Source organism: Podarcis bocagei (assembly GCF_964188305.1).
Source record: "Podarcis bocagei genome assembly, chromosome: 16".
Lineage (NCBI taxonomy): Eukaryota > Metazoa > Chordata > Lepidosauria > Squamata > Lacertidae > Podarcis > Podarcis bocagei.
In genome coordinates, this window is record NC_138142.1 from 34,825,838 (window position 1) to 34,849,993 (window position 24,156).

General features: G+C 51.0%; 1 protein-coding gene across 3 annotated transcripts; it reads left to right on the forward strand.

The window, feature by feature from the left end:
• Window positions 1–1,132: 1,132 nt before the first annotated feature.
• DCST2 (DC-STAMP domain containing 2) lies at window positions 1,133–23,245 on the forward strand. Of its 3 annotated transcripts, none has more exons than XM_081173530.1 (15): window positions 1,133–1,745; window positions 2,740–2,910; window positions 5,092–5,193; window positions 7,274–7,468; window positions 9,797–9,862; window positions 11,067–11,280; window positions 12,203–12,360; window positions 13,294–13,458; window positions 13,609–13,776; window positions 17,596–17,696; window positions 18,497–18,627; window positions 19,223–19,350; window positions 20,150–20,243; window positions 21,257–21,541; window positions 23,054–23,245. In XM_081173530.1, the coding sequence occupies exons 1-15, from the start codon at window positions 1,445–1,447 to the stop codon at window positions 23,145–23,147; spliced, it is 2,373 nt and encodes a 790-aa protein (XP_081029656.1). In that variant the 5' UTR covers window positions 1,133–1,444; the 3' UTR covers window positions 23,148–23,245. The 3 variants fall into 3 exon arrangements, with proteins under 3 accessions (XP_081029656.1, XP_081029657.1, XP_081029655.1); XM_081173529.1 differs by having other exon boundaries at window positions 1,134–1,745; window positions 23,051–23,245; XM_081173531.1 differs by lacking the exon at window positions 23,054–23,245 and having other exon boundaries at window positions 20,150–20,241; window positions 21,257–21,399.
• Window positions 23,246–24,156: the final 911 nt, after the last annotated feature.

Below are 24,156 nucleotides of genomic sequence, written 5' to 3' on the forward strand. Positions count from 1 at the left end.
AAGGGACAGGGAAGATGCACTGCCTTCTCTCTCAGAATTTCAGCTCTGCTGGGTGATCTATTGAGATCATTGGATGAATAGAAGCAATGTTGATTGAGTTGCAAGAGCAGAATTGATTTGAGTTGATTAAGCTGAGTTAATGCGGCAGCCAGACTGGTGACTGGGAGTGGCCGCTGATATTACACCACCCTTAAAAGACCTACATTGGCTCCCAGTACGTTTCCGAGCACAATTCAAAGTGTTGGTGCTGACCTTTAAAGCCCTAAACAGCCTCAGCCCAGGATAGCTGAAGGAGCGTCTCCACCCCTATCATCCAGCCCGGACACTGAGGTCCAGCTCCAAGGGCCTTCTGCCAATTCACTCACTGCAAGAAGCGAAGCTACAGGGAACCAGGCAGAGGGCCTTCTCAGTAGTGACACCCGCCCATCAGATGTCAAGGAAATAAACAACTATCTGACTTTTAGAAGACATCTGAAGGCAGCCCTGTATAGGGAAGTTTTTAACATTTTAAGTTTTATTCTGTTTTTAGTGTTCTGTTGGGAGCTGCCCAGAGCGGCTGGGGAAACCCAGCCAGATGGGCGGGGTATAAATATAACAACAACAACAACAACAACAATAATTTTAAGCTATGCCCTTTCGAAGGATATCCTCTGAAGTTCTAGAGCAATTCCTGGCTTGTCCCTCTGATTTAAGTTGCCAAACACTGATTTCACAAATTTCATATCCTCTGTGTAATGCTGGGGTTTGGGCTAGGGGGAGTCACCCAAAATTAGGGCAGGGCTTAAATAAATGGATAGGGACAGACTTGCAGTGGAATCTGAAGAGTTTTTAGCGAGTGATGGGAGGAGCCAGGGCAGAAAGTGGGTGGGGCTAGGGGCAAGGCTGGAACAGAATTTGGTAAGGAGGTTTGGGAGGAGCTAGTGTGGAATGTGGGTGGGGCTGAGGTGGAGTCAACAGAATGCAGCAAGTGGTGGGAGGAGCTAGTGTGGAATGTGGGCGTGGCTAGGGTGGAGTCAATGGAGGATCCAGCAGATGATGGGTGGAGCTAGTACATAATGTGGGCGTGGCTAGGGTGGAGTCAAGAGAGGATCCAGCAAGGGGTGGGAGGAGCTACTGTAGAATGTGGGTGGGGCTAGGGAACAGAATCTGACGTGATGTGTGGAGCCTAGCGGAAGCTCAAGTGTACTGGTTTTTCAGACCTCAAATAGGAACGTTGGTGTAGTTGTTGTTGGGACGATAACACACTGACTGGAGACTTTCTCCTTTCCTGGCTCCCCCATTCCAAATATCTTACCACCCCATAAGTTTTTGACACTGGTTTCTCTTGGTTTGTGATTTTACCTACACACTTCCAAACCCATTGCAGACACGGAGACCACGGAGCGCCCCCTGGTCCGGTCCATGCAGTACTCTGTTGGGTAGCCTCCTTGAAGCCAACACCGCCATGGGTCTCCTGTCTATTTTCTCACCGCGTGGGGGTCGAAACAGGAAGAGAAAGAAGCCACCGGTCCCACGGGTGGTTGAGGACACCCTGGGCCGGTCCGTGACCCGTAGTGTGGGTGGCTTTGCCTTGGGCATGGTCCTCGCCACAGCCTATGGGGCAATGGTCATTTTCGTGCAGGGGTACAACATCTGGTACTGCCTTCTGTCCACCATCACCCTGGCCCTTGGGCTTGGCCTTGGTATGGCCTTCTCATGCAAAGTTCGTGTCACCGTCCTCCTCATGCTGCCCCAGATCTTCTCAAGTAAGTGTGGAAAAACCCGACAAGTGAAAATAATGTGGTCCCCAGACAGCATTGGAGGCGGGCAGTAGGAAGTGGCGTCGTGAGCCAAACAGAATCCACTATTTTGGGGAACGACCCACAGCGAAAGCTGCTATTCTTTGGGGGCTATTCCTACCCCTAATACTGGCTACTTGAGAGAACAAGGGCTGTAGCTCACTGGGCATAGCTGGCAACCGTCCCTTATTTGGCGGGAAAGTCCCTTATCCCAGCACCGTCTCCCGCTGCTGTCCCTTATTGATGATGTCCCTTAAATTTCCTGGGTTTCAAAGGAAGCAGCTCCTCTCCCTCCCTCCCTGCCAGCCAGGGAGGAGGGAGGCTCCAGCTGTGTTGCTTGGCTGCGTTGCTCACCCAATAAGGAGTCTAAGAACAACTGGGGGGTGGAGCTTGCATGCCTTGTGCCGATCAAATCGGCCGCGTTGCCTGGGGAATCGCCTTTGCTCAGCGCTTCCCAGCGGAGAGGTGACCGTGGTTTCCCTTGCTGCATCCCCTTTGCCGGGTTGCTGCACTGTGGGAACCACCGCTTGAGGCTTCGTTTGGCTGCTGGCTGGGCTTTCTGCCTTTGGCTCGGAGGGGCTCAGAAGTTGAACATACCTGTGCTGGGGAAATCCCTTATTTTGGCTGCTGATCCCTTATTTTCGAGGCTGCTGGTCCCTTATTTTCAAATCTGTAAGTTAACAGCTATGTCGCTGGGAGAGCATCTGCCTTACACAAGGTCCCAGTTTCGATGCCTGGCATCTCCAAGTAGGCCTGAGAGGAGACAGCTGCAAACAGCCACACTCCGCACTGCAACATTTTGTTGAAGCGCCTCACTCAGTGCTGTTGGTAGGGCCTAAGAACTGGTTGGCAACATACAGCTGCAGTTCTGGGGCGGGAGGATAAAGGCTTCCCTGAGAGGGACCCCACTCAGCCCCTGACGCTTTTCTATTCCGTCTCCCATCTCTGTCGCCCCCTGCAGAAGAAGGCAAGAGCATGCTGTTGATCCTGGCATTCGGCTTGGCCATGGAGGGCCCCTTCGCCAACATCATCCGCAACTTCACCCGGTGTGCCGATGCCGTGTCGTGTGGCGCCGAGCTCGCCCTCAACCAGACGGCAGAAATGCTGCAGAGGGCCCGCGAGCCCCTGATCAGTGAGACAACGGGGATTTGTTGCTGCTCTGCTTGCACCAGCCTTGCACTTTTATCACTAGCTGGGTTGGAAGTGTCTTTTTTGAAAGGCAGGGGTTGGAAGACCTCTGTCCACAGGAGTTGAATGGGGCCCTATGGGCCTCTCTGTCTGGTACAATGGTACCTCAGGTTACATACGCTTCAGGTTACAGACTCCGCTAACCCAGAAATAGTACCTTGGGTTAAGAACTTTGCTTCAGGTTGAGAACAGAAATCTGGTGGCACAGTGGCAGTGGGAGGCCCCATTAGCTAAAGTGGTACTTCCGGTTAAGAACAGTTTCAGGTTAAGAACGGACCTCCAGAACGAATTAAGCACAGTGGTACCTTGGGTTAAGTACTTAATTCGTTCCGGAGGTCTGTTCTTAACCTGAAACTGTTCTTAGCCTGAAGCACCATTTTAGCTAATGGGGCCTCCTGCTGTTGCTGCACCGCCGGAGCATGATTTCTGTTCTCATCCTGAAGCAAAGTTCTTAACCTGAAGAACTATTTCTGGGTTAGTGGAGTCTGTAACCTGAAGCTTATGTAACCTGAAGCGTATGTAACCCGAGGTACCACTGTACTTAACCCAAGGTACCACTGTACTCTGAATTCTCCCTGGGCTACGCCTCCTCTCCCTAGGCCCTGCCCCCTCAGCAGCCCAGGCCACGCCTCCCCAGGCCACGCCCCTCAGCAGCCCAACTTCACACCCTCCTCAATTGTTTTTTCCTGACATGCTCCCTTGAGGAAGAAGAATGCCGCTTGCTTGCCTTGCACTCTGCAAAGGAAACCCCACCCACTTTATGTCTCGGACATTGGCCACCACTAGCATGTGATTCCGTGCAAGTTTCTGGGGGAAAGATCTTGCCATCTGCCCTGAGATCTTGTGATGAAGGGCAGTATAGAAATCCAATAAATAAACAAATAACAAAATATAAATGAATCGTAAGGTAAAGGACCCCCTGACCATTAGGTCCAGTTGTGACCGACTCTGGGGTTGCGGCGCTCATCTCGCTTTATTGGCCAAGGGGGCCGGTGTACAGCTTCCGGGTCATGTGGCCGCTTCTGGCGAACCAGAGCAGTGCACGGAAACGCCGTTTACCTTCCCACTGGAGCGGTACCTATTTATCTACTTGCACTTTGATGTGCTTTCGAATTGCTAAGTTGGCAGGAGCAGGGGCCAAGCAACAGGAGCTCACCCCGTCGCGGGGAATCGAACCACTGACCTTGTTTGATCAGCAAGTCCTAGGCTCTGTGGTTTAACCCACAGCGCCACCCGCGGCCCAAATGAATTGTAGAATCACATAATTGTACAGTTGGAAGACCCCTGAGGGGCATCTGGGTCAACCGACTTGCAGTGTAGGAATCCTGCTCACAGACATCCCTACATGGGCTCGAACCACCAACCTTCTGGTTAGCGGTCAGACACACAATCAAACTAACAACCCCCAGATGCATCCGGTAAAGCCCAAAGCAGGACAGAGTGCAGCACCACCAAACTGGTAATTCAGAGACACATGAATTCCTCTAATATTGGAGGCGGAACATCTCTACTGTGGCTGGTAGCAGTTGCTAGCCTCTGTGATTTTGCTGAATCCACTTTTAAAGCCATCTAAGTTGGTTGCCATCACTGCCTCGTTTGGAGCATATTCCTTAGTTTCTGCGCTTATCTGTCCCGAATTTCCAGGCATTCAGCTCCCTTGGGTGCCCAGCGGTGTTGATGAGGCAGCCTATCTACTTTCTCCACGCCAAACATCCCCATTAACCATCCTAACATGGGCTGATGTAGGCTTGCCATACATCAGGAAAATTCCTGACACGTCTTGGTTTTTGGGTGTAAAAATGGCGTCGGGGGGAATTTTGCTGAATTGGCAGAATGTCAGGGAAAACCTGGATATGTAGTAACATGATGGAAAAAGCAGCGGAAACAGCTCAAAAAGCTTAGAATCACTATTTTGGGGTTAGGTCGTCCCCCTCCAAAAAAAGCTCAGGAATTTTACTTTCTGAAATCTGGCCACCCTAGCTGATGGGAATTGGAGCCTAGCGACTTTAGAACGGCACCACCACTGCCTACTCCTTCAGCCCTGGCACTGTTCTTGGTTCTTAATAGACACCAACCATATTTAAGCTGGGCTCTCTCTCTCTGTCCCCCAACATCTTCTGCCTAGATGCACTACGAAAAATCAAGGACATCGCTCAGAAGGCAAAAGTGGTTGGTGACCGCGTCCGAAAGCTTTTCCGATCTGTCATGGACTCTGTACGGCATGTGGGTGAGTTTGAATGGGCGCAGAATGGGTTGGGATGGAGGAAGGATGCAAGAAGCCAAAGAGATGGACTAAAGGGGTTGCACCTATAATAATAATTTATTATTTATACCCTGCCCTTCTGGCTGGGTTTCCTATGGTGTCACCCGTGGGATCAAAGGAGAAGAGAGCTTTTGGCTAACTCCACCCTACCACAAGACAGGTAGTTTACCCACAGAGACTGTCTGTCATTATGACGATTATCATCCTCATCATCTTTGAATTACTAATCACCTTCCCAACCAATTTACAGGTAATAAAAACTAAATGTAATATGTGTTCGTTTGTTTATATACCAAAAGTTGCTTTGAGTTACCTTGGTAAAAAGAAGAAAAAGCAATCAATAAATTTAATAATAATAATGAATGCATCTATAACTCAAAGCAACCTATGGTATATAAACAAACAAACAAACAAACAAACAAACAAACAAACAAACATATCCATTAAAGCTGGCATAAAAGAAGAGAAAAACCTAAAGCACAATCCTCTTTTAAGAAGGCAGGAATAAAACATCCCACCCAGTCAAGGAGGTCACAGATCATAGCTGTCAACTTTTCCCTTTTCTTGCGAGGAATCCTATTCGGAATAAGGGAATTTCCCTTTAAAAAAAGGGGAACGTTGACAGCTATGCCACAGATTATTATTATTATTGTTATTTATTAATTACCCGCCCTTCACCCTAAGGTATGAGTTACGACATTAAAACACAATATGAAAAATAGTTTAAAACAGCCTACAAATTAAAAGATAAAGGCCTGGTGAAAGAAGATTGGTTTCCCCCAGGGCCTAAAATGGTGTCAGGCTGGTCTCTCGGGGAGAGCTTTCCGCAAGCGGAATTAAAAACAGACAAGCAAAGTGTACACTTGTGGTAAAGACCCATTTATCCAGCTGGAAAAACCTGCCAGGACAAAAATATATTCAATATCCAGGAAGTGCAGCTAGTGGGGGCCCCTGTCATATCTGGACAGGGATACTGTTCCACAGAACAGGTACAGCCCCCCTAAAAGCCCTGCTCCGAGAGAGTGGGTTTCTGAAATATTTGGGATTTGCAGGAGAGACCCTGCCGCAAACCGCAGTGATCTCCTGGATATATAAGGGATAAGGCCGTCTCTCAAGTAACCTGGTCCTGAGCTGGAGAAGGACATAATATACCTTGAACTTTGTTAATGGAGAAATCTGAGGGCTCCCTTGGACCACCAGCCAGGAATACCAGAGCAAAACAGCAGCCAGTAGGCTTGGTCTTTATTGAAGACTGTCGCGACAGGACTCCCACCTGCCACCAGGTGGAACAAGATGGAAGCCCTGAACAAAAGAAGACCCCAACTTTTATTAGCTACTAATCCCCCATGCTACACCCCTAAGACTACATCACAACTACATCATGACTACATCATTGACACATCACAAAGAGGAGGGGTTCAGGGAGGAGTTGTGGTGGTAACCTGAGTGTCTTGTCACCTGTCCGGTTCCTCCTTTCCCCCTCCCCATGATTACATTCCTGAGGACAAAGAGGAGTTCACTGTTTCCTGCCCCCAGAGGGAAGGGCTGGTCACTGTCCTTTGTTTCAGTCCATACTGAATCCACTTCCATATGCAGGTCCTTTGTGAGTGTAAAGATCTTCTGTCTAGGACCATCAGGGTTGGCATGCCAACTGGGTAGGGCACACTGCGGATGTGTTGGTACGCTTGGGGATTATGGCGGCCTTGTGTCAAGTCTCCCCCCTTTGATAGCCCTTCCTTCATGGTGTAAAATAAAAGTGGAACGGTACAGATCCGATGTATGGCTGATTTTATATGAATTTATAACAGAAGCGTCGCGTATGTCGTGTGTGAGTGTGTGTGTGTTGTGTTTGTACAAACAATGATGGGGGGGGCGTTCCTGCAATAGTTCCCCCACTGGCCCAGCGGAAGACTCGCCACGAGTTCAAATCCTGACCACAGGGTGTTATTGGCTGGCAGCCACAAGCAGCCTAGCTGCTGCGCTCTGCACGTGCTCCAGACAATCAAATTCACACTTTTCTCTTCTGCCCCTTCCTCCCGTGCAGCTCACTGCCTGCGCAACGTGTGGTACTTCCTCCTCAACTTGGGCGAGGTCTGCAATGAGGAGATGGGCACCCCCTACCGAAAGTGCGCCAGTCTCTTTGACAACGCCAAGGACACGTGCGAGCGGGCCATCCCCTTCCTCTACTTCCTCTGCTCCGTCGTCCTGCTCTTCAAGTACCTCTGCGGCCTGGCTAATAGTGAGCGTGAACTTTGACCCCTTGACCCTCCTGCCGCCCGTCCGATGGCTGCACTTGACCTCTGACACTAGGGCAGTGGTCAGTGGGATTCCCTTGTCTCCAGCCCTTCATCCTCAAACCTCTGACCCTTCGCTGGCTTAGTCACTGCTTAGCGTGACCCCCGATCTGGGCCCAGGGTTAACCCGAGTAACGCGGTCCAGGTCTGGTCCCAAATGCAAGGGTTCCGCAAGGAGTCAGTCCGACAGGGCCAAGGCAGGAAGCCAGGCAAGGTCAGACACAGGATCACAGGCAGGTTCTGGCAAACTGCAACCTTTGCATATTTTTTGTGTATTTTTGAAGGATAGCGTTTTGAGCTGAGTAGTATTTTTCTGAGAGAACTTCCTGGTAAGCACATGGTCTTTTGTTCTATTGTGCAGTGGGGATTAAGCAACCCCCCTCCCTCAGAGTTCACAGTGACCCAAGGCAGTGAAGATTTGTTTTGTATTTTGAGATTTTTGAGATTTTAGAATTTTGACAAATTTTAGAATTTTGAATATTTTTCAAATTTTAGAATTCTAAGATGGCTAGAGCAGCTTTGGATAGTGATGCAAAACTAGGAATGCCTGTGCTAAATGAATACAATTTTGTGCAATTGAAGCAAACCACTTTCTTGGGCATCTCTCTGGACTTTGTAAATTGCCTAGATGCATAACTACTGTCCTTGCTTCTAGCATTTCTTACTGGAGACTCAAATCTCCCTCTGCATTCCTCTCTTAAATGACTGGCTGCTCCTGCAATCTGGGGCTGGGTCCAGCAACCTTTTATCTCTGAGGGGGGGGGGGCAACAGTTGTCCTGATCCCCCGGCCACTCACTTCCCTGTCTTGCCCGAAGGTGAGCACTCCTCCTGCGAGTTCCCAGGTCTCTCCTTCTCTCAGACCTCAGTCTCTGCAACTCGAGAGACGTCGGTGGGTTACTAGACCCAGAGGCTGCCTCAGCCTCCCCTGACCCAACTGGTAGTGGAGCAGATGTAAGTGACAGCCCAGCTGGAGGCAACGAGGTCATCCCCGCCTCTGGAGCCAGGGCAGGCTCAGGCCCCTGACTCGGCCCAGCTGCTGTTTGTTGCAGGGGAACCTGTGCAGACTGGGACTCTTCAGGATCAGGCCCCAGACTAGGTTCAGCTGCCGCCTGAGGCAAAGGATCCGGTGCAGACTGAGACTCCCCTGGTTCCGAGTCCGAGCCCAAGTCTCAGGCCATCACAACTGCTTACTGTGACCTCTGACCTCTTGCTAAGCTAATCGCTGTTTAGCATGACCTATGGCCGCTCGTTAGCCTAGTCCTTGCCCAGTGTGACTCCTGACCTCTGACCCTTGGTTCACTTAGTTTCTGCTTAGCATGACCCCTGACCTATGACCTCTTCCGACTTTTCACTGCTTAGCATGACTCCACAAGCACAAACTATGCACAAACTATGCTTATTCAGGATAGACACACGGCATAGCTCCTCTAGCTCCTACAAGCCTGGTCACTATTTAGGATGACCCCTCATCGTTTCTGCCTACCGTGACCCCCGGCCTTAATCAAAGTCCATGAACCGGCCTCTGAGCCCCTCGTCCACCTGCTTAACGTTACCCTTGACCTCTCATGAGCCATGTCACTGCTTTGTGCAACCTCTGACCCCTTCGTCAGCCTAGTGTGAGCCTTGACCTCTGGTGTCTGTGGCAAATGGCTAGCGTGACTCGGGTGCTTCTTCACGTTCTCTGCATGGCCCCAGCCTCAAACACTGCCAGAGCTCAGCCCCGGAGTCTAACCAGGCCAGACAAAGGTGGAATCTAGACTTATTTTAAAAAATGCCGTGAAGATGCTTTTTTAAAAATAATAATATATATATAATAATTCGCCAATAGCTCACCATCGCCATCTAGTGTCACATTTGTATAATGCACTTAAGACACACTTAAAACATTATGTTTGCAGCTGTATAGCTGAATCCAGAGAGATTCGCAGAAATCAGCCATTTAATAATATATTGTTGGGAGCTATTGGGGCGGGGGAGACTGGTGTGTTATGGTTGTGTTATGTGCTGGCTAGATATATGGTAGCTGCAGTTAATTGGCTTTTCAGGCCCTGATTAACTGACAAAAGAAGGAATAGCAATACAAGCCTACCTTAGAGGGCTGTTGTATGTGGGTGAATGAGATAATAACATGCTTTGACCTCACTGAATTACTATATGAATGCTTAGGAGTAGCAATATTGCTGTGACTGAGGCCAGCCAATGAATGTGTGTGCAGCTGGGAGCTAGACCACCGTGCCTTGCCCTCCTAATGGTCTTGTCTTTTTCCCCACAGTCCTCCTGCTCTTCTGCATAATCCCGCAGTACATAGCACCGTTCCTGCGCCGCAAGGTTGTTGAGCGTGAGTGTGGAGAAAGGTTGGGGGATAAAACACCTGTCCAGTTCAGGTGGGCCTAAACCAGTGTCTGATCCAGCAGGGCTTCCCCTAAGTTTTTAAGTGGACACCTTTACTTATACATAGCATTTGGTACCCCAAAAGGCTTACAGAGCAGCCTACATACAAACAACCAAAGCAAGGAAATCCCTACTCCTAGGCTTGCATTCTTAAATTATTATTTTTTTAAAAGACACACAAGGTAAAAGGCACAGGGAGGGCAGAGGAAAACTAAAACCAAAACCCAGACACTGATTTCAAAACCAGGGTTCTCTAATGACCAAACGTGGGCACAGTTCAGGGGCAGGTGGTGCCTGGTGGAGCTGGACCTCCAACAAAGCTGATGGAATAAGTTTTCTGCTTTGTTTCTCTCAATGGGAGGGGAAGGGAGGCCAGATGAGGCTGTGCCACACAGCAGAGCCAATGGGGTGAATCCTGCTTTCCATCTCTCGTATTGAGACAGTTTTTTATTGCAGAGCTTAATATTGCGCGCCATGAAACAATTCGATGTGTAAAAACTGACTCCTTTTGGATTAAAAATTGCCCAGACCTATAAATATGATTTAAAGCTTTACTAACCATAACTCATTCAAAACAGGTACAAAAACGATCAACGATACACCCAGAAAGTAGTATAAAGCATATGCATATTCATGCAGAGGTTCTTCTTAAATATATAATATAATTACGGTCAGAGCAAAAAATCAAAGCTCTGTCTCTGCCATAGCTGCATCTAGCATAAGGTTATTTGCTGCTGGAGAAACATTACCACATCCTTTGCTCCCTGTGGCTTCCAGAGAAAGATTATCAGGCAACTCCTTTCAAGGTGGAGATTTGCAATCAAATACCGCTCGCATGATCTAAGGTTAAACACTCGCGATAAAGCTAGCAGAGAACACCAGCAGTTAATTATCAACCTGTTAGAGCTCAGGGTGCTTCAGTATGCTTCAGTGGAATATTCCAATGTTAAACCCTTAGTAATATACATACAGGCATTCTCAATTTCACCGTGCGATTAAACAATTATTCTTAACAGTCTTGTAGCTCTGTGAATCGCCAAAACGTGACCTTTTAACAAAGTGATTCATGCCCCCGCTAGAGTTGTAGTATAGACATAGCCACTCTTGTTCTCACACCCTACCCTCCCATCTCCCCCAATATGCACCACCAGCGATCGTGGCTGTGCTGAACCGCGTGCGACATGAGTTCGAGTTCAACATCACAGCTGTGCACCACTACGACGTGACCGTCAATGCCAGCAAGAGCCTGTCCCAAGTCGCCTTTGACATCATGGAGGACGTCTCCAAGCGCCTGCAGCCTGCAAAGGAGGCTGTAGGGCTTTTTGGCTATATGTCTACCTTGGTCATTCTGTACCTCTACATCAAGTGAGTCACAGCAAGGAGGCCAAGAGGAGCAAGGAGCTTCTTTGCCATTCCTAAGGCAGGGCTAAGGAACCAGGCGGTGGTAGACTACAACTCCCATCATCCCTCACCATTGGCCTTATTGGCTGGGGCTGATGGGAGATGGAGTCCAACAACCTCTGGACGTTCACCTCTATATGTTCCATTTGGCTAAACACCACTGTTAAGTTCAATTTGATATGTGATCCCTGATTGGTTGGGAGGACTGTAGCGTTTGCCCCCCTAGGTGTGTGACATCATACTGGGTTCATAAGGAAAGGGTTAACTAATTGTAAAATGACTAACCAATAGGAAATCCAAGGGGAGGAGTTAGAGTTAGAGTTGGTAAGAAGTCAGTCTGGTGTTAGAGAGGAAGAGGATAAGTCTGTGGGTTGGGCTAGTCTGATGTTTGAGAATCTGTTAAGAGGAGTCAGTCAAACAGTTGAGATAATCAGTCAGAAAGTATTAGGAAGGTATAGGCCAGTAAAGAAACTAAAGTTAAGAAACTGACAAGAATATTATCTGAGAAACCATAAACTTGTTAATACTTGTAAAATAAACTTGTTTATTTGGTTTAATTTTAACAACTGTCTGGACTCAGTGTGTACCTGAGAGTAACGGGTTGGTGGCAGCGGGGAAGCGGGCACAGTGGTGGCACAGGGATCAATAGACCGTTAAATGTCCGGGGACCCTGTGTGATCGCCACAAGGACATTTAGACCACATGCTGGAAACTACAGGAGAACAGAGTGTTTTTGTGCGCGGGTCCCACTGTGAGAGCAGGGTGTTAGGCTAGATGGGCCATTTTCGCCTGATCCAGCAGCGATCTTCTTATACTTGCTGAGCTAACCTATCGGCCTTTCTCATGTGAAAGCAACACCGAAATGTCTGCTGCTTGACTTCAACAGGGCTCTGCTGTACCGGAAGCATTATTTGCACGAGGACAGTTTTGACAACATCTTCATCACCAAGCCGTTCCTGGAGATGGACGCAATGCGTAGGAAGAACAAGAAGCCCACCGTTCTGCCATTGTCTGCAAAGGAGAGTACCAAGTACATCCGCCCAAGTAAGGCAGCAGCTCTAGAAAGACCCAGCCTGGATATTCTGGCCTCCGGAAATTATTCACTAAAATGAGAGGTGTTGGGTGGAAACATGTATATGTATGCTGCAGGGAACCAGGCAGAGGGCCTTCTCGGTAGTGGCGCCTTCCCTGTGGAACGCCTTCCCATCCAATAAATAGGAGAACTGCACAACTTTTAGAAGACGTCTGAAGGCCACCCTGTATCGGAATGTTTTTAATGTTTGACATTTCATTATGTTTTTATATGTGTTGGAAGCCACCCAGAGTGGCTGGGGCAACTGAACCAGATGGGCAGGGAATTATTATTATTATTATTATTACTATTACTACTACTATTAATGCATTACACACCAAGGGCCCGTCTGCACTGTACAATCATACCTCGGGTTGCGAACGTGATCCATGCAGGAGGCATGTTCGCAACCCGCAATGTTTGCAACCTGAAGCACCGTGTCTGCGCACGCGCATGACGCTATTCGCCGCTTCTGCGCATGCACGTGATGCAATCTTGTGTTTCTGTGCATGCGCGAGCGCCGAAACCCGGAAGTAACCCGTTCCGGTACTTCCGGGTTCAGTGTGGTCCGCAACCTGAAAACGCACAACCTGCGGCGTTCATAACCCAAGGTATGACTGTACATTTAAAGCAGTACCATACCACCTTAAACAGCATAGCTCCGCCCCCAAGAATCATGGGAAATGTAGTGTGTTAAGGTTGCTACACACAATGTCAATTTCCAAAGTTTAGTTCAGTGAGGGGAATAGGGAGGTCTCCTAATCATTCTCAGCACCTCGGACGGACTACATCTCCCAGAATTCCTTGTGGGGGAAGGATGGTGGTTTAAAGGGACAGCGTAGTGCTTTAAATGGTGTGAATGTGGCCCTGAGTCCACCCAGCCGCTATTGCTTCTTCCTCTGCAGCCTCGCTCATATTGCCCCGCAAAGAGCAACTCCGCTACACGCTGGCCATCGTCTCCCTCTTCCGCCAACTGACCCTTGCTGTCCTGCTGATCATTGCCGACTTTTCGGTCTTCTGGCTGTTGGACTTGGTGCGGTATCTGCTGCATGGAGAAATCGTTGCAAGAGGTAACCCAACTGGTGGGATGGTGGCCTATTGTGCCGCCCGCCAAGAGAGCACAAAGGTGGATCTGTTTTTGCACCAATTATGGGTGGAGTTTCGAATTCAGACATAAGGGCTACTGTTCAGGTCAGGGCCTGAGCCGCATCTCCCCGCAGCCCCCGTGACGATGAGCGTCAGTGTCAACGGGACGGGCTACACCGGCGAGATGTACCGCGACATGGTCTCGGCCTTCGAGGTCCTGCAGCGGGGCAACGTCAGCGTGCTGTCCCGGAAATGTCGCCTGCGCCCGGCGGAGCCTGATTACGACGGCTACATCACCATTGGTAACTGGGGGGACTGGGAAAGGCTTCCTCCCGGGTGGTGGCTGGTGCTGCCTTTGGGGACTGGTAGGGCTGGAGGTCCAACAGTAGTTGGAGCCAGAGCCACCCTCTCACTATATATAAGGGTCTGTTTCAGTGTATCTGAAGAAGTGTGCATGCACATGAAGGCTCATAGCAATAACTAACTTAGCTGGTCTCTAAGGTATGCGGGTGGCACTGTGGGTTAAACCACAGAGCCTAGGACTTGCCGATCAGAAGGTCAGTGGTTTGAATCCCTGTGATGGGCTGAGCTCCCGTTGCTCGGTCCCTGCTCCTGCCAACCTAGCAGTTCGAAAGCACGTCAAAGTGCAAGTAGATAAATAGGTACCGCTCCGGCGGGAAGGTAAACGGCGTTTCCGTGCGCTGCTCTGGTTCGCCAGAAGCGGCTTAGTCATGCTGACCACATGACCGTACACCGGCTGTACACCGGCTCCCTTGGCCAATAAAGCGAGATGAGCGCCGCAACCCCAGAGTTGTCCACGACTGGACCTAATGGTCAGGGGTCCCTTTACCTTTAAGGTGCTACTGGAAGGATTTATTTTTTATTTTTATTTTTTATTTTTTATTTTGTTTTGTTTTGACTACGGCAGACCAACACAGCTACCTACCTGTAACTAGTTTTGTCCCCATCTTCTTCCTGGAAGTGCCATCCCATTGGATGCTTCCAGGGAGCCTATCAGATGGGCAGGACAAGGCACGCCTCCTGCTTTCATTCCTCTGCCTCTGTCCTGTAGAGCCATGGTTTTCAGCCAGCGTGTCGTGGCACCGTGGGGTGCCTTGAATGATGGTCAAGGGTGCCGCGGGCAACACTGGCCTCCAGCCCTTTTTCTTTCCTTCCTTCCCTCCTCTGATGCCCTCTGCCTCCCCAAGGTTTGCACGGCTGTTAGTTGCAGCGGCCCTGGCTACAAGCTCCCCAGGCGAAGGTTGCCTCTGGGACTGACCAGCGAGTGCTTCCCAGGCCCCTAAGGGGCAGTGTGAGGAGGCACCTTTCTTTGGGGTGGGGAGGCAGCTCAGAGACCAGGGGCAGGGGCAGTGGCTGCCCAAGGGACTCCCAAGCAGAGGGGAGAGGAGGCTGAGGGAACACTTCACAAGGGAGGGTATTTGAAAAAGGGTAAGGGTGGCGCTGTGGGTTAAACCACAGAGCCTAGGGCTTGCCGATCAGAAGGTCGGCAGTTTGAATCCCCGCAACGGGCTGAGCTCCCGTTGCTCGGTCACTGCTCCTGCCAACCTAGCAGTTTGAAAGCACGTCAAAGTGCAAGTAGATAAATAGGTACCGCTCCGGCGGGAAGGTAAACGGTGTTTCCGTGCGCTGCTCTGGTTCGCCAGAAGCGGCTTAGTCATGCTGGCCACATGACCCAGAAGCTGTACGCAGGCTCCCTTGGCCAATAAAGCGAGATGAGCGCCGCAACCCCAGAGTCGGTCACGACTGGACCTAATGGTCAGGGGTCTCTTTACCTTTACTTTAAGAGTCTGCCAGCTCTGCAGGCAAGGGGCGCCACAACGGGGCTTTCCACAGGGGTGCCACAGAAAGAATGTAGTTGGTCAAGGGAGCTGTGGACCCCAGAAAGTTGAGAACCTCTGCTGTCGTGTGATTGCTGATGGGCGTTGAGAGGGCATGGTGAGGCTAGCACCAGAGACAGGCAGAGCCACTCCATGACTGGTTGTGGGAGGGGAAGCCTTAAGGTTGTGGGCTGGAGCCACCTTCACCACCTGACGCCCTCAAGATGTTTTGAACTACAACTCCCATCGGCCTCAGTCAGCCGGGCCATTGTGGACTACAACTTCCATCAGTCAACAGCCACGCTGCCCAGGGCTGATGGGGAGTTGTAGTCCAAAACATCTGGAGGGTGCCAGCCGGGTTAGTGAAAGGCGGACTTGAAAGGTCCCAATGGGATTTTGCCGCCACAAGTCCAGCTGCAAGACTCGGCCACCAGCGTCAGGGAAGAAACTAGATGGGGGATACAGATGTCTAAGCTGCATCGCTCAGAAGAAAGTGCGCCAGGAACTTCATAACAGTGAAGTTGGTGAAGACTTGACGTCATCCCCCCCCCCCCAAGTTTTTGATTTCAGGTCCTACTGAAATGAGGCTGCATTTTAATGTTGTGTTTTAATCTTTTTAGAGTTGTATTTCAATCAATTGCTTTTATAGCGGTGTTAGCTGCCCTGAGCCTGGTCTTGGCTGGGGAGAGAGAGGTATAAATAAAATTTAATAATAAGTGGAAAAGTGGAGGAGAGGGAGATTCCCTGAACTGCTGAACTGCCCATTAAAATCACAAAGCTCTGCCCCAGCCTCTTGTGGCTGTTTCTGGAATTGCACAGTGCAGGAAATGTTCCGCAAGGGTACCACAGTGCAACGGGGTGTTAGGGGAGAGGATAGTACCTCTGGCGGGGGACACATTGGGCTCCTTCTGGTCTAGTTTGTCCACCTTGGGTCTCCACCCTGCACCCAGCTTTCACCTGTGGCTCCTAGAAGCTGTCAGCATGAGAGGGTGGCCACACCCCAGGGAACAGCTTCAAATCCTCGGTGAGTTAGGGAATGCCCCTGCATGCGAAGACAGGCTCTGAAGGATTGAGTGGACAAGACCAGGAGTTGGCCTAGCGGTCAAGAAGGTGATTTCTGCGCCTGCTGTAGAGGGAGGTGAGGGGCAGGTATGGGTTCATCCACCTAGGAAGGGAGCTCATCTAGGAGAAGGAAAACTCTGATTGTCACGGTCCAGTTCACGGGCGAGCAAAGTTCCAGCTGGGGACGTCGGGACCGGGGGCAAGATGGTGGGGTGGGAGAAGTAGCGTAGCGTGGGGGGTGCAGGGGGGGCCGGCTGCACCGGGTGCAACATCTGGGGGTTAGGGTTAGGGGGCGCAAATCCATGGGTCAGGGGGGCGCAAATCCATGGGTTAGGGGGCGCAAATTACTTGCCTTGCCCCGGGTGCTGACAACCCACGCTACGCCACTGGGTGGGAGCAGGAACGGGAGTCCAGAAGCAGGAGTCAGGAAGCCAAGAGTCCGAGGGTCAGAGAGCCAGGAGTCAAGAAGCCAAGGGTCCGAGGGTCAGGAAGCAAGGAGTCACGAAGTCAGGGGTCCGAGGATCAAGAAGCAAGGAGTCACAAAGTCAGGGGTCCGAGGGTCAGGAAGCAAGGAGTCAAGGAACCAAACTCAGCAAGGCAGTGAACGTGTTGCTGTGGCAAAGAGCCAAAGGGAAATGCTGACCTTATATGCCTTCCCGGCTTTGGCCACCAGGTGCTGTGAGTTACCAATCGGCCTCACCTGTGCGGCCGCGCCTTGCCTCTCCAGAACACACTTAGGAAGGCCCTAGTCCTGCAAAGTCCTACTGGTCCCAGGGCCTGGCTCCTGCACATACTGCTCCCAAACCTTTGCTGCCTTGTGGGAAATCTTTGAGGGAGGAAAAGGCTGAGGAGCAAACCGGGCACAAATCTGGAGTGGAGTCCTGAGATGGTTGGATGGCGCCTTGTAAGCCTCCTTCCGGCAAGCTGGCTTAACAAACTACAGTTCCCAGGATTCTCCATGTGATATAAGAGTGTGGGGCAGTGGTTAGAGACCAGGGTTCAAATCCCTACTTGGCCATGAAGCTCACTGGGGGACCTTGGGGCAGTCGCTGCCTCTCAGCCTAACCCGCCTCGCAGGCTTGTTGTGGGGTTTAACTGAAGAGAACCATGCGCGCCACATCAATTTCCTGGGGGTGGGAGGAGGATGGATCTAAATGTGCCAAGTAGGTAGATAATTAAGTGGTGTTGCTTCTTCAAACCTCCCAACCACCCGTCTCCCAGGTCTCATGTACGGCGTCTGTTTCTTCATCGCCATCTTCGGCACCTACATACAGCGCCTGCGGCGGGTCGTGTGTGCTTGGTACTATCCCTCCCGTGAACAGGTGAGTGACTCTACACACACACAAGCCCTTGGATCGGGGAGGAATTTAGCTTCAGGTAGGCTAATAAGCAGGTGGTCTAAACCACAGAGCCTAGGACTTGCCGATCGGAAGGTCAGCGGTTCAAATCCCCGTGACGGGGTGAGCTCCCGTTGCTCGGTCCCTGCTCCTGCCCACCTAGCAGCTCGAAAGCACGTCAAAGTGCAAGTAGATAAAGAGGTACTGCTCCGTTGGGAAGGTAAATGGCGTTTCTGTACGCTGCTCTGGTTCGCCAGAAGCGGCTTAGTCCTGCTGGCCACATGTCCCGGAAGCTGTACACCGGCTCCCTCGGCCAATAAAGCGAGATGAGCGCTGCAACCCCAGAGTCGTCCACGACTAGACTTAACGGTCAGGGGTCCTTTACCTTTACCTTTAGTTGAAATTCCTGCATTGGAGGGGTTACACTAGATCAGAGGTGTCCAAACTTTTTTCAAAGAGGGCCAGGTTTGATGAAGTGAAGGGCCATGGGGGCTGACCAAAGTTGCTGTAGGATTTTACCCCAGGAAATAAACTGCCACAGGGGCCGGATTAAGCTGACCGGTGGGCCGGATTAGGCCCCCAAAATGGACTTTGAACATGCCTGCACTAGATGATGCTTGGGGGGTCCCTTGCAACGCTATGATTCTAACCACAACACTTCCCTGAGCCACCTGACCACCTCAACTCCAGTTTTTTCTGCATGAGGCCTTCACCCCAACTAATACCCTGGACGCCTGGTCTCCCGCTCAACCCAGTGATCTTATTTCCTCACAACAATCCTTTAGGAGCGCACCTGTTACCTCTACAACACCATCCTGACACGAAGGACGGGACTGGCCCAAGCCGTGCTAAAGGCCGTGAGGAATCGCTCCGCAGACGGGGGCCACACCAACATTTTGCTGGTCCTCGCAGCTAAGTAAGCCTCCAAACCTTTTCCCCACAATAGAAGGAAAGAGTTGTAGTCTATAATGGTCATGCTGGTAAGGGCTGATGGGAGTTGTAGTCAAAAACATTGGACAAACAGTTCTGTCGTTGTCGTCATCAGAAATGCTTTCCACCTGATATCCCTTTCCTTCTGACCAGAGCACAGGAAATACAACCGATCCATCATTCTGCGCTTGAGGAATTTATTTTCAGGACACACTCTAGTTGCGATTCTGATTTGTTTCACACTGATTATAATGCTTTATTTTCTACTGGTGTAACCTGCCCAGGGACCGTCTGGTGAAGGGCAGGTGGTAATAATAGGGTTGAGGAAGCTGTGGCCAGTAGCAGCTGGGATGTTTGAGTAAGGGTGGTATATGTATCAAAACGACGACATTTCACCTGCACGCAGATAAAAGCAGAGACTGACGGTGCTTTTGCAGAATCTTGACCTGCAGTGCGTTTTGTGTGTGTGTGTGTGTGTGTGTGTGTGTGTGTGTGTGTGTGTGTGAGAGAGAGAGAGAGAGAGAGAGAGAGAGAGAGAGAGAGAGAGAGAGAGAGACATCCCTCACGGGTCTCCTCCGCAGGTCTCGGCTGTGCTCGTGGCTGGTCAAGAAACTGGGCGTCCACGAGTCCTACTGCATGGGCTGCGGGAAGATCCGCAAGGACACAGACAGCGAGGACTTTGTCACCTGCAGTACGCAGGGATGCCGAGGTTGGAAGCCGGGGCGGGGCGAGGGAGGCTGTGGGGCAAAGGCGAGGCCCAGAAAGGCTGTAAAAGGAGGGTGGGGTAGATCATATTGTGCAGGATGCAGCTACTGGCGGCTGCCTCAGGCCCAGAGGGCTGATACAGGCCCCCAAGCCTCTGTATCTGGTGCGCTCCCCAGGGCACAGCCTTCGCCAGACTGTGTCCTTCAACTCTGATCCTGTTTCTCACTTGCTCAGACGGAGCCGGGCGGGGTGCGTGGCAGTGAGGGTAGGAACTAGCTTGCTGTAACAGGGGAAATTTATACCCTTTGCTCTGTCCACTTTTAGTTAAGTATTTTTTAAAATTGACTTGATTTTGGCGGTGGCCGGGGGGGACGGGACAGGACAACAGGCAGTGGGTTACACTCATGTCTTGAGCTGAAGAAGTTTCCATATGTACCCTTGGGATTCTCCCCCAGAAAATCTGTACGGCAGTGGTGGGAAAACACAGTCCATGAGGCCAAATGCGGCCCTCCAAGCCAGTCTGCCTGGCCCTCATGACTCTCCCTAGTCCACACCCCCATCCTTGGACACACCCCTTCTCTCCAGACCACACCCCTCACTGGCCTTGCCTTCACACCCTGATCTTGCCTGGAGAAGAGTACAGAGAGGGGTGTGTGGAAATTGAACCACCTTATATTGCTCCTCCCACTCTGCCATTGCTCCTCCTACCTTTGCCTCTGGCCCCACCCACTCAGAGGGTTGATAAAGGTATCTCAGCCTGGCTCCCCTTACGCCACATGACTCTCCTCATCCTGTCTCCGCAGGTATCTACTGTCCGGACTGCTACAAACTCCTGGACAACATGTGCTCCATTTGCATGGCGCCCTTAACCTACCAGGGAGACATGGACGAGGAGGTGTGAGTGAGAAACTTCGTGTTTCCATTAACTTTGCTTTGAGGGCACCCTAGTACATAATGCCAGCCTCTCTGGAAGCTAATTCTACAGCGCCTCTCCTGCAACGCCCATGCATGCAGGCAAAGAAGAGTGATGAAATAATTTAGAGCTTAGTTTGTTGGTGCTGAAACCAGGGCAAAGGAACTGTGGTGTAATGGTTAGAGCACTGGGGTAGGGCCTGGCAGTGTGTGGGCAGTGGGGCTGTTGCCCTGGGTGCAAAATTGGGGGGGGGGGCGGCAGCGGCAAGATTTCAAAAGGGAAAAAAACCCATATTGACTTTTTTAAAAAAAAATCAAGCAATGTAAAATTTTCATGACACTAATAATAACCATAAATGGCCTCTGCTGCTCCTGTCCCCTCCCCAGCTTCCTTCTCCCCGCTGGGAAGACCTTTCTTCACTGCTACTGTCTGGCCCTGACAGGAACCATTGGTTACGGGGCGCAATACTTGCCTTGCCCCAGGTACTGGCAACCATCGCTACACTACTGGGAGACCAGTAAATCCTCACTCTGCCAGGATGTTTCCTGGGTGACCCTGGGCCAGTCACTGCCTCTCAGCCTAACCTACATCATAGAATTGTAGAATCACAGAGTTGGGACCACGAGGGTCATCTAGATCAACGCCCTGCAATGCAGGAATCCTTCGCCCAACGTGGGGCTCAAACCCACAATTCTGAGGTTGTGAATCTCATGCTCTACCGACTGAGCTATTGAGGAGCGTATGCCGCCTTGAGCTCCCTCTCATTTTTACACGGATGTAAAAATAAGTGATAAATTAAAAAATTTTACCTGCCCATCACAGAAAGTCACCTCACACCAAGTGAGACCGCTGGTCTCTCTTGGCCAGTATTGGCTCTTGAGACTTTGAGGCAGGGTGCCTTCCCCAGAGATGCCGGGGGGCCAAACCTGAACCCCCCCCCTGCATGCAGAGCAGGTGCTCCACTCACTGAGCCACACAGCCCTTCGCTTTCATCCAGGGATTCCAGTGACGAAGAGGCCATGGCTCTGTGGACCAAGGCAGTGCAGGCGCTCAGCGGGTCGCCGGACAAGGAACACCAGAAGCAGCGGCGACTGCTGAGGGCGCGGATCGAGCGGGCCGTGAAAGGGCGCGGGGGCTGCCGCCGCTTACCCCCCGAACTGGCCAAGAAGATCCTGGAGCAGCTGAAGGAGCAGGAAGGGAGCAGCAGCAGCAGCAGCGAAGAAGATGACGACGACACATCTAGCAGCTCTGAGGAAGACGGCTCCTCAGGGTCGACATCAAGGTGAGGGCAAGGCATCGTGGGAAGGTACCTTATCCAGGAGTCACACCATTGGGGCCACCTAGTTCCATACTGTCTACACCATGGGTAGGCAAACTAAGGCCCAGAGGCCGGATCCGGCCCAATCGCCTTCTAAATCCGGCCCACGGATGGTCCAGGAATCAGCATGCTTTTACATGAGTAGAATGAGTCCTTTTATTTAAAATGCATCTCTGGGTTATTTGTGGGGCATATTAATTTGTTCATATTTTTTTTCAAAATATAGTCTGGCCCACCACATGGTCTGAGGGACAGTGGGCCAGCCCATGGCTGAAAAAGGTTGCTGACCCCTGGACTAGATCATGGGTAGGCAAACTAAGGCCCGGGGGCCGGATCCAGCCCAATCACCTTCTAAATCCGGCCTGTGGATGGTCCAGGAATCAGCATGTTTGTACATGAGTAGAATGTGTCCTTTTATTTAAAATGCACCTCTGGGTTATTTGTGGGGCCTGCCTGGTGTTTTTACATGAGTAGAATGTGTGCTTTTATTTAAAATGCATCTCTGAATTATTTGTGGGGCATAGGAATTCGTTCATTTCCTCCCCCCTTCAAAATACAGTCCGGCCCCCCACAAGGTCTGAGGGACAGTGGACTGGCCCCCTGCTGAAAAGTCTGCTGACTCCTGGTCTACACTGACTGGCAGCAGTTCTCTTGCAGCCCACTGGGGGGCTGCCACCTGGTAGCTCCCATGAGCTGGAGCTCTGAGGCCCTGTCCCTAGAAATAAAACGAAGATCCCAGTCCTCAGGGTTCGGGGCTGATCAAAACAGTAACACAGGAAGCTGCCTTCTGCAGAGCCAGACCGTTGCTTCATCTAGCTCGGGGTGCCCCGCACTGGCAAGCAGTGGCTTTTCAGGGGTTCAGATAGGGAGTCTATCCTAGCCTGGCTTGGAGGTGCCAGGGAATGAACTTGAGACCTTCTGCCCCCAAAGCAGAGCCACCTTTAAGAGCCGCCCTTGTTCATCCCAAACACTCTTTCATGCCCTTAGCAGTTGTGGGACAGGCAGGCAGTCAACCGGCGGCACTGTGGCCCAGCCACGGTGGTGTGCCGAGGCCGCAACTGCGTCTGTTGAATTCCTGCCTGCCGGACAGCTCGTAACAGCAGAGAATACCCCAGGGATGGGGAACTTTGTGTGCATAGTTGTAGCCACCTCTGACATCTGCACAACTGGGATGTTCCACCCAATGTGCCTCTGGCTCTGCCCCCCACATGCTCCCCCCCCCCAAGAAGGTGGTGTGGGAGGCAAACCTTGACCTTACAGAGTTAAAAAACAACAACTCCCCAAGCCTGTGCTTCTCTCTTGTCTTTTGTCTATTTCTTAAAATTATTCTGCCAAGATCGTCTCATTTTTAAGATGCCCCTTTTTGCGAGTAGCTTCCAGCACCTCAGGCGAGCGGGAAAAGTGAGGCTATGAAACCATTTAAAATTAAATGAGATCTCCTATATCACCCATCCCTTTCTCCCCGCCTTCCAGCAGCCTCGATTTCGGCTACCAGAAGGAAGTGGAGACCAGCAGCGGCGAGGAGCTGGAGGAGGTGAAAAGCGAAAAGAGGTCTGCCCCAAAAAAGTAGGGAGCGAGACAGAGAATGAGTCTCTGCCACCTCCCTTAAAGAGAGGAAGTATGTATGGCAATAAATTAGGCATCAGTGCCTTCTATTTTCAATATACAGCCAGGGCGTGTTGGTCCTTACGCAGCCAGAACTGCGCCACCCACCCGCAAGCAGGAGGGAAACGGTCCGGGGCTGCAGAGGGGAATCCTGAGATTTGCCAAAATGTCTCACACACACCCAAGAGGTATTTAGGAAAAATCTAAGGGACATGGGGGAATACCCTAAAATCAGTTCAGTGAGGACTGAGCATTCTCAGTGCAGGAATCGCGGCTAAAGAATCCGACAGATGGCTGTCCAAGCTCTGTTTGAAAACGTCCGACAGAGAGTCCACCACATTGGGAGGCAAACTAAGGCCCGGTGCCGGCCCAATCGCCTTTTGAATCCGGCCTGTGGGTGGTCCAGGAATCAGCGTGTTTTTACATGAGTAGAATGTGTCCTTTTCTTTAAAATGCATCTCTGTGTTATTGGTGGGGCATAGGAATTCGTTCATTTTTTCTCCAAAATATAGTCTAGCCCCCCACAAGGTCTGAGGGACAGTGGACTGGCCCCCACTGAAAAACTTTGCTGACCCCTGGGTCTACCAGCCTCCGAGGTGCTCCATCCCACTGTCAAAAAAGTTCTTCCTAAGATTTAGTCAGAATCTCATTTCTTGCCATTCAAATCTACTGCTTAGCATCCTCCCCTCTGGATCCTGCGAACCCTGCGGCGTTTTGCTGGAGGATATAATTATTACCCTCCCCACACCCCCATGTGGAAGCCACAGCCAAAAAACATGGTCACCCCTCAGTAGAGGAAGGAGGAGTTTTGCTCGCAGCATATTTTCCCGTCTAGTGAAGGAATTTGTGTAAGACGTGTGTATACACACAAACACACAGTGGGGGTTTTTTTCTGGGGGTATGTTGGGGTACGCATACGCCTAAACATTTTGTCCATTGTACTTTTGTCCATTTACTGTATTTATTTCCCCTGA